Source organism: Eurypyga helias, unplaced genomic scaffold (genome assembly GCF_000690775.1).
Source record: "Eurypyga helias isolate BGI_N326 unplaced genomic scaffold, ASM69077v1 scaffold25778, whole genome shotgun sequence".
NCBI classification, from domain to species: Eukaryota; Metazoa; Chordata; class Aves; order Eurypygiformes; family Eurypygidae; genus Eurypyga; species Eurypyga helias.
Window position 1 is genome coordinate 1 of NW_010265338.1, and position 10,571 is coordinate 10,571.

At 41.3% G+C, this 10,571-nt stretch overlaps 1 protein-coding gene across 1 annotated transcript; it reads right to left on the bottom strand.

Annotated features, from left to right (window-relative positions):
• Positions 1-4,986: 4,986 nt before the first annotated feature.
• RSL1D1 (ribosomal L1 domain containing 1) lies at positions 4,987-10,568 on the bottom strand (the record flags this gene model as incomplete). Its single annotated transcript, XM_010156715.1, has 8 exons — positions 4,987-5,304; positions 6,678-6,887; positions 7,656-7,784; positions 7,872-7,965; positions 8,596-8,697; positions 8,857-9,005; positions 9,619-9,757; positions 10,444-10,568. Coding segments are annotated over 8 exons (1,266 nt in total), but the record flags the coding sequence as incomplete, so codon positions are not given.
• Between the last annotated feature and the right edge of the window lie 3 nt (positions 10,569-10,571).

Below are 10,571 nucleotides of genomic sequence, written 5' to 3' on the forward strand. Positions count from 1 at the left end.
CCCACGGATCCCCACCGCCCCGGCACGGCGCGGGCGCTGCCCCTCGTGTCTCACACCGCTCTAGGCGTGGCCGGCACCTCGTTGGCCGAGGCCTGGTTCCTGCTGTTGGGCGCCCCCGACAGGCCCCTTCACCTGACCCGTCGAGGCAGGCGCAGCTGGCCTTGTTTCCAGTTGGCAGCTCCGGGAGATTGGGTCTGTCACGCCTTGTCAGCAGCTTGGAGTCGAGGCATCCCTTACACGGGGTGGTCACCCCATTTCCTTGTGCAGGTGAGCGTGAGATCCGGTCGCGGCGGTATCACCCTGGGAAGGGCTGCGGTCTTTGCCCGGGTTTGCTCGTACCCTCGAAGGGAAGCACCCCCAAAAAGGCGGTCTTGAGACGACAGTGCGTGCTGTCGGCCTCCACGCTTGCAAAAGGGGGAAGATACTGGTAGGCAGCAGAGATTTTCAGGGCAGTTATCATGTGCAAAGTAACTATGAGCTCGAGGAGGTTGGCTTAAAAAGAGTAGTTAAAATACAACCTCAGGGTAACAAGCAGGAAGCTTGTGATAAACGCAAGATGAAAAGTCCAGCACATTAAACAGTTATGTGAAAGGCAAGATATGTATTTCATTTCGCTCTTGTGTCAGTTAATGACCTGGTACGTATCTTTCAACACTCCCAAGTCCTTAAGAACAAGAACTGTATCCAGCTGCAGGCTTTTGTGCACATGCAGCCTCTCATGAGGCCCTTCTATCTAACACTTACGTTTAATGACGGGTAGGCCACACTGCTCCAGTAACTGGAAATACCAAGGCGGTGGGAAGCCTGACAGGCCTAAGAGCATATGTAACTTCCACGTATTTGCGGGAGTACAGTGTGCCAAGAGGACACATTCTCATTGAGGAAGACTCCTTTTCCAACGACAATGAGTGTGGTGGGTTTGCTGTAATAAGAGTCTAAGCTCTTACTTCCTACCATACCACTTGGTCCACTTACTGCTCATGCTGAAAGGTGAGAATCAAGACTAGGTGAAGCCACTTCTTCATTAGTGACTGTCTGTGTTACTGACATAATTCCATAAAAGATGTCCTTAGGAAATCACAAGCTGAACTCCTCTTAGAAGAAAGTTTAAAACATTCTGAGTACTTCAACAATAAAGTATCTTTCACTTTGAGGCCTATTACCACTTCTATCGTGAGAAGAATTATGGTACCAGAAAGCCTATGCTGCTATTCTTCCTGATTATTTTCAAGTCTCTTCTGGATTTTAAAGTTTAAACCTAGCTTCAATAAAACAACTATGGTTCTACCTCTGCCTCACATTATGGTGTTAAATAATCTAACTTTTGTCTCTCTCAGAAGTGTAAGAGAGAGCGTACCAGTTATCCAAGTTCGTGTAAGGTTCATATACCTGCTTGGTTTGGGGGGGTTTATTTTATTATAATCAGAATAGTTCTTAGGAAGTCAAGCCAATTTTAGGATTACATGCTTATCCTGACAGCACTAGGAATTGTAATAATCATATCCAACCCTAAAAGAAATACTCATGACCGTTTTGCTTAATCTGCAGATTGACAGGGTGAGAAGGCAGATCTAGATATAGTAGAATAACAAATGCTGAGGGATTTTTGAGCAGAATTAAGTATTAACAATCTCAGCTCAGATTCTTTGGAAAAAGACCTATTAAAGTCGTAGTTCTGGCCCTGTGGCATTCTTATTCTGCAGTACCTCCCACTAGGGCCCAAGATGTAATTAACTCCTACAAAATGAGTTTGTGAACAAGTTTTTACTATCTTCTCACCATCCTTCCTGCCAAGATTTCAGTTTGATAGCAGATATTTGCTTTATTATTAGCTGTTAATTCTTTCCAGTAATGCTGAATTTAAGGGCTAATCTGAAAGTGTGAGTTACTTTACCACCCTCGTCCTACCAAATGCATGCAAATACAGTGATTTCTGTAAGCGTGGCAGGATTACAGACCAGCTACAGACATAAATCAGTTCATGTTTTTTCTAGACAGATGGTATTTTTCTTCCTTATTTATTTGTCCATGGAAATTAATTTTTCAGCAAGAGCTCAATATTGTTCAAAACATGACCCTGATGAAGTTACTAACACATTTAATGTATTTCCCTTTGATTCATTTAAAAAAACCTCAAAACCCAAAAAAACCCCAGTCATATAAATCAGAGTAGAACAATGTAGTTTCCAAGTTTTTCCTCTTGCAGGAGTAGTTCCGTTGACTTTTTTTGGAGGGGGCAGGGGAGAAAGGCACTTTAGATTCAATAGAGTAATAAGCTGCAAGGTAGTTGCACTAAGTTGTTTCACTGTAGTTTTAGTTTCTAATAGTTACTGCGGTGTTTTGAAAGACTTGTTTCCTGACTCCAGTTCATCTCTGCGAGGAACATGAGTTAGTGCCCACTTTCATACAAATACGGAGAGATGAGCAATAAAGAATCAATTCAAGTCAACACAACCATGCTGCGGTTATTTTGGTAGTATCTTCATTAAAACTTTCAAATAAAAGCAAAGGCTCCTTGCAGAAGCTTGTCCTTAATCTAATTAGGAGTTTAGTTTTAACTCTTGGAGCAGATTTTAATAATAAAAGAGAAGAGTGGGTTTGGGTTAGTTTGTTTGTTTGTTTAATGAGAATGCTGGTATTTTGAAAGTCACTGACTTATTGTTCCCTTCTGGCCTCCATATGGACACTCCACTTTCAGTACCTCTAAAGGGAGTTTAAGCTACACGAATGATAAAAAAAAAAATGTTGGCTCTTACCCAGTCTCCACAAAGCACTTAACGCAAGGATACATGAGCCATGTGAAGGAAGCATTGTTTCTATTTCTTGAAGTGCTTCAAGAGCTTAGATGTGTCATGACAATGCTGTATTTTAAAATATTATTCTTCTACTCTCTTAATAAGAAGTTAACAGATGGCTTTTTGTAATAGAAAAAAATTAAAAAATCTAAAACCTTAGGTATGGAGAAATAGTACTATTGAAAGTGTTGCCTATGAGTTTAACCAGAGTCCCCTTCTTAAATTCACACTTATGGGGGTCCTGACAGAACTTGTGGTAGTACAGCTTTATTGTAAGACTGGTACCATAATTTGCTTTTATCTTTCTTTCCACCTTTGAACTTTTAAAGAAAAAGAATCACAGCATCACAGAATGGTTGGGGTTGGAAGGGACCTTAAAGACCGTCTAGTTCCACCCCCCCTGCCATGGGCAGGGACACCTTCCACTAGACCAGGTTGCTCCAAGCCTCATCCAGCCTGGCCTTGGACACTTCCAGGGATGGGGCATCCACAGCTTCTCTGGGCAACCTGCCCCAGTGCCTCCCCACTTTCTCCGGGAAGAACTTCTTCCTGATATCCAATCTAAACCTCCCCACTTTCAATTTAAACCCGTTACCCCTTGTCCTGTCATTACAGGCCCTTGTAAAAAGTCCCCCCCAGCTTCCTTGTAGTCCCTTCAAGTACTGGAAGGTGCTATAAGGTCTCCCCGGAGCCTTCTCTTCTCCAGGTGATTCTAAATTCAGAGAATATTCTAAGTTCAAAGATATTGTACCTTAAATAATTATCCAGGTGTCTATTACACCTTTCACCTTCTATTTCTCACATCAGTGAGAATATTACAGGAATAAAAATGGTTGCTCTGTAAGAATTTATACATAAACTTACCAGATTTGCTTTAGTCTCTTTATGGTCTTTTCCAGAAATGCCCTTACAAAGGCTCAGGCGTGACTTACTGCACATGTAGTTACTCTTCATGGGAGACTGAACACTCAGCAATAAACCTTCCAGAGCTAAACCAACTCAGCCCTCAGGGACGTTTTCCACCTTAGCTGCTTCTGCGAGCATAGAAAAGTCAGTTATCTTTGTTACACAAGCCTTCACAGTGAGGACATAAAGAGGTGGTTTGGTCCTTACAGCTTGCCAGTTTAAATTAGTTAACTGAAAACAGTTGTTTTACACCTGATTTGATTCTGTAATGCATCAGCAAGGGGCACAGTTTCATCTTATTTGGAATGAATGTTACATTTTTCATCTTTCCTTCTTTCTTGATTAGCGAAGTGACAAGTTTTCCCAGGTCTCTTAAGCAAGGCACAAAACATGACTAAGAAATAGTTTCCTGAAGAGACGTAACAAACTCAATGCCACCATTCAGCAATGGCCTTCAATACACAGAGCGCTGAGAAGCTGAGAAACTGACTCCCTATAACAACCCTAACGTACTGCTTCTGAACACGGGTGACTACTGCAAATGTCTCCAGGCCAAGATCAGTGATAGCTACCTCAGATTATTACCTGATTGTCTCAATTCTAAATGGCTTGGGTTTTTTTAGTAAATTACTCATAGGAAGAATAAAAATCACGTAAGTAGTGTTACATCTTATTAACTGTCAAGATCCTGGATACTCTGCAATACGTGTCACTATTTGCAATGTGAAGGATGTGTTTTTCCAGCACCCACAAGCTACTACAGCTCATGATCTTAATTTCATGATTTTCTGTGTACCTACAAATTTAAGAAGCATTTTAAGATGAACGGTTAGATAAAAAGCCACATTTCCAGAAAGGAGGCAAGCTCCTTATCTACTCTCCTACTTTGCTACTATGGAAGTGAAGCAGTATTTGCAGCCCAAACAAGATTTTTAGACAAGATCAGGTATTTTTGTTGGCATGGATCTACCAGGGATCACTGCATCAGACTTGCTTTTTTGGCCAAGATTTTTTTAATCAAAAATGTTCATGAGAGGTGATGGGTTACAGAAAGTAACAGGAAAAGATAAAAGGTAAGAAATAGAGCCAGTTAAGATCGTAAGTTTATTTGCTCCAGCTGGAAGGAAACACAATGAATCATTACTGGTCTCCTTGTAAAAAGCTCTTGGGATCAGACTTCCTTAAGATGGTCTTTAACGTCATCAATGTGTTTGTTTACTAAAAAGACACCAGTGACCGACTCGATAGAACGTGCTACAGCAGACAGCATTCATACTGACCCTACCCTGCCCGCTTTCTTGGGTGTTTGTTTGGGCGTTTTTGAAGACTTCTTGGCTGACTGTATTGATTTGCCAGCTTTGGGCGTTGCAAAAGATTTTGCTTCAGGCTTTTTGGGAGTCTTTTTCATCTCTTTTTCTTTTATTGCTTCCTTTGGCATGGTGAGCTGTTTTTTCTGTTTTGGTGATGTCTGCAAGTCTGCACGCTCTTCTAACACTTTCTGGTCTGGAGTCTCCAGAGCTAGAGCTCGTTTCTTCCTCTTACCAAGGGGTGTTTTAGTTTTCTTGCCCACGTTGTCATCTTTTGCTGGACTTGGTTCCATTTTCTGTATTTAAGACACACACACACAAAAAATTATCCTTCTACCTAAGAAACATCTTTCCTGTTTTTGCAGAAGAAGGATCAATGAAAACCATTATAAATGAGAAATGCTTTCGGTCAACTGAACTGTGCCCAAGCCCAAATAATCTGTTCACATTTCCGCTTGGAAGCGGAGGATTAAACACAGAACTAAACCATGAAAATAATGAAAAACCAACAGAATAGTAGGAAAGTAAATAGATTTAACAGTTGCAGGGATCCTCTTGGCCAGCCAAGTCACTGACCTCTGCTGGCAGTGCTTTAGACCACAGTCCTTGTGGGTTTCCAGGTTTAACAGACTGAAGAGAAAGCAGCTCCATCTGAAGTCCGGCTGTACACACACAAACTGACTGCACTCTTATCTGTGCACCAGGCCTAGTATTCCCTAGAGGTCATCACATATTCCCAAAGGGACCTTGTGAAGGAAGGCCACTTTCATCAGAACAATCCCCACAAACCAAGTCTAGCTGTATCTGTCCCAGGTCTCTAGAAATAGGGCTGTGGCGTGACAGCAGCTTGAGGCAAGCGGGATGCATCTTTGTGGTGGGCCTGTACATAATCACAGTATCAGATTGGGCACCCCTGAAGAGGTACATTGTTAGATCTTAAGGATATGCTCCAATCATGAATGCAGTGTAACTAAGCTGAATTTGTAGCTGTTATTAGTTTATTCATCTAAAAATATTTCCTAGATATTTATTAAACATGAGTATATCAGTCTGGTGCTTTGCAGACATGTTAATGACATGATCCATCTCCAGTACAGGCAACAGTAAGTCCGTACAGTATTTCATAAGGGCTGCTAGCTCTCAATTTAGACTGGGTGACTGTTAATATTGCATATTATCATCCTAGAGAATGTTAGTTGTTCTTCAAGTTTTGCACTCCAGAAGGTGATACATGAAAATACATTAAAATTTAATTTTACAAGAAATTTTGAATTAAAACTATTATGTACTTGGTTAGGTATTATGCTGTTTCTCCATCATTTACCCTTTATTCTGACTTCAGTCTTGGTATTCGACCTAGACAAAATTGCTGCTGTTCCAAAAAATACATAAAAGGACAATAAGCACTGGCTTCGTCTGCAAGACGGGTTAACTAAAAAATCTAAAAAAATCCTCAAAATCACAAAAAAACCCCAAACCAAACCATGTCCACAAGGCATCCCCCCCACGTACACTCAACTCTTGCTTTCACGATATAGTAACAACAAATCCAGTTCACTTGAAGTGTGTTAAGACACGCGGTTCCCTAAGGGTCAACAAACGATTTGAACAGGTCAAAGTCTCTAGTTTTAACCAAAATGCGAGTTTCTCAGTATTATTAAACAACTACCTTCAGCTCAGCTAAGCTGGTGGTTTGCACAGGCACCAGTTGTGGAATTTCTTCATCATCATCATGATCACCTGGTTCTTGGACTACTTCTGCTTTGTCTTTTATCCCCAGCTCCTGGGTAGCAGCAGCAGCATTCATTTCAGTTGTCAGTGTGACCTGACTCGAATTCTGTTTCTTAGCCGCCTTCTTCGGTTTCTGGTTCTTTCCCTTCTAGAAATAATTGGAAGTACATGTCAGACAAATCCCTATCACACTTCTAAACGTGTAATGGTTTTAATATGGTAAAGACAGTCTAGCAACGTTAATTTAAATATTGTTGTTTAACGGACCTGGACTGGTCACTCAAATGTCAAATATGGAAGAATGCATTACTTCTGGAAGTTTATTACAAACAGCTCCCAAGTAAATTATAATAATGTCAAGATTACAGTTAAAGTTGAATATATATGCTCAAAATTTATTTTAGACAAAAAGAACATAATAAGCAGAACTCAGTACAAAGGAAGAGTTGATAGTTTTCTTTAAAAAAAAGTAGTGGAGTGTGCGTGTGTCTCCCAAATACATGAGCTAGTGAATTACTCAGATGCCACTGATCAGCAAACATGTAATGGATGAATAGTCAGAATCCATATATATGATAAGGAATGTACTTTCTGAAGGCAAGTATGAATAAACAATACACGTAAAAGTTGTAAGACTCAATCTTGGGCTCCTACGGTTTAGGAGTAGAAAGAACGTATTTGTTTCCAGTTTGCTTTGCAACCTATCAGGGAGTTTCCATGATCTTGTTAGTATTGCTGAGTATCCCAAGTTCTCAGAGTCAGGAGTGCCTAACCCGTTTGTAGCCATAAGTGCCTGGAATCAACCGCTAAACCATTTAAACCCAACACATACGATACCATAATGCGTAAAAGCAAGCCAAAAAACGAGCCATTCCAACCCGGTTTTATGGGAAGTTTGAAGAATGTTGTTCTTTACCTTTACTTCCTTGTTCTTGAGAGACGGCTGCCTGTCAAGCTCATCCAAGTTGGAGATATTTGCAGTATAAATCGGAAGTGCAACTGACTTAAGTGTTTTGAGGTGAAGAATTTTTACATTTTTCCAATTCTGCAAGAACAAACCCAGTACGTTACAGAAAACCAACACGGCTGAATTATGAACCGACTTGGCTTTAAGGCTGTCAATGAGCAGTACCTTTGGTAACTTCTTATCAATCGCCACAGCTACTGCAAGGATGTTGTCTAGTATCTCATTAGCTTTCATTCCAGTGTGACCTACACGTGCTGTACTGAAAGAAGTGAAGAGTAGTGTTCATATATGGGCAAATAAACATACTTCAAGTTACTTGTTCTTAGGCATACCCAGCACGGAAAAAAGTCCACTTACCTACAATTAACTGTCATAAAGGATGGCTGGCTATTGCAGAAGTCTTTTGTAGTGACAGTCAGAATAGATTTACCCCTATTAACCTTTCTTGGATATACTGGATATCCAACTTGGAAGTTGAACATGCAACTTCTGCCTTATATTACTAAGCATATTACCAATTTGGATCATTTCAGGTGCACCAAAAAAAAAAAAAAAAAAAATCAAGAAAGTCTTACAAGAATAAAATATTTTAGAAGTAGTTTTACCTAATTTAACAGAAATATTTTTCTAAGGTTGTATTGCTGTTTGACAGTGACAGTTGCCTAGAAATTCCTTAGGGGGAAAAAAAAAAAAAGACAAAAGGTAAAACTTCCAAAGTAAAACTACAGGTTTCTTTGTCCAGGTTAAGGTTCAAAATGGCCCATATCTGGAATGGTGACCCGTAACCTCTTGTATTCACGTATTAATGGAATAAAAGGAACTCCCTTAAAGTTTCTGCAGTTAAAGTACAACTGTCCTTCAAGTGAAGTATTGATCTACTCGCACTTACTAACAGCACCCCTTGTTGGTAACTGGCAGTGTAGTCCCCTGGATATGTTTTTGTAGCTCCTTAGCAAGGTTCTTGGCTTTCAGGTTCACAGATAAAGGTGCCCTAAAAGAGAAAGGGGAAGGGGGGTAAATTAAAAAAAAACAAAAGCAAACAGACCAAATCCACCACCCCCAAAACGCCAACTAACCAAACTGTCACTAAGAATAATCTAATCTTAAAAAAGATAATACAAAAAATGGATAAACGAAGTTAAAGACCTACTTTTTCCTTTCATAAAAGTGTTTTCCCAGGTGCGAGGGCAAGAGCCTCCTAATTCGGTCATCAGACAGAAAGAGATCAAACCTATTCAAGAGGCGACGCTTTGCTTCAAACAGCTTATATTCTTTTTTGAGAGTTTTGTACGAGATGATCTGCAATAAAGGTAACAGTTTAGTCCCCACCGCTGAAAATACCACCTAGGACACTTCTTAGGACTGCACAGAATTAACCTGCGTAACTGCTGGGCTGTCATGGCGCTACTTCAGCATGCTGAAGACAATCAATAGCAAAAGACTACGGTACTTCTTGTTTTAAGAATCAAACCCCGTGGACGTCTTACACAGTAACTGCAAATCACCAAACAGAACTTGAGTACACGGTAACCTCTAACTCAAGGTTAAATACAACAGTAAAGCGATTTTCTAGTTTTGCTGTTAGTAGCATAAACAATCCAACTCAGCTGAAAAGAACTCAAATTCTCTCTTATACTGTGAGTTTTTCCAGTTGCTTACTCAAGTTAAATACTGAGCACCTATCTAGCGACTACATTCGAGCATTGAAGATCCTGCTTCAAACTGAAAAAAATACTGCGTAAATTCTGCAGTTTAGAAAAACTACAGTTTGAAAAATCTTGCTAGAGATCATTAACCCAGAATGACTGAGATTAGAATATTAAACAGCAGAAACCAACAACTACTTTCCCTTTTCAGTGGTGCAAGGGGAAAGCAATGACAGCACTGTACTATACCATCGTACTTCTCTTACCTGGCTAACACTTTTGATCCCCTTCTGGATTAAAAGCTTCTTGTATAGATTTTCAGTCTGTTCTGCTGATAAATTTGGTTCGTCCTTTGTGAAGAGGCAGACCTCAGCTGTTTCTGGCCGAATGCCATGCGGCAGCGGTCTACAACAGGAATATGAGATGGACAAGGGAGTGTCTAAGAGGAGAACGAAACTTCTTCCAGAACTAGGTGTGCACAGATCGCTACCCCTTCACAAGCACTGCGGGGAAGCTGCATACCTAGACTCTGGTCTTTGTTTACCACTAAGCATCCTCGGTGGAACCTACGCTTTTTACAGCACACAGACTGTGAAAGTCAAACAATCATACACCACGGCTCCAGGAAAAGAAGCTGCTGAATCCATGTGTCCTGCCAGGAGCCGTTACCACACACATGCTGGGAGGAGGAGGAGCGTCCATCCTTCTCCTTTACACCACGGCTGCATCCAGTCATTAAACAAGCTTAAAATAAAACTTACAATTCACATTCGCTTTTGGGTACCACAAGAAAGAAGGGTCTTTTTAATGCTTTGCTGATGGGTTAAGGCAAAGAAGAGGTCGAGTTCTTTTCTTGAGCTTCACGACGCAAAGGCACGGACCTTGTAACGGGCACCCCAGGTGGTCAGGGCTCCACCTCCCCTTACGCCAAAAGCGGGGGCAGAGCAACAGACCGGTTTCACGGCACGGGAAGTGCCAGGACAGGACCGCGGCAGCCAAATGCCCTAAGCTCAGACTCCCCAAAGCGCTCTTTCCAAGCCAAAGCACACGAGCAACCCCCGTGACCACCCGGCCGAGGGTGAATTTCTTACATTTTGATGACCTGTGCCACCCGCGGGACCTTCCAGACCGTCACCAGGAGGTGGACGTTCTCGTTCTCGTTGAGGAGCAGCGCGTCTCCCTTGGCATTGCTTCTGTTGAGAGCCAGGAGGGCCTCCAC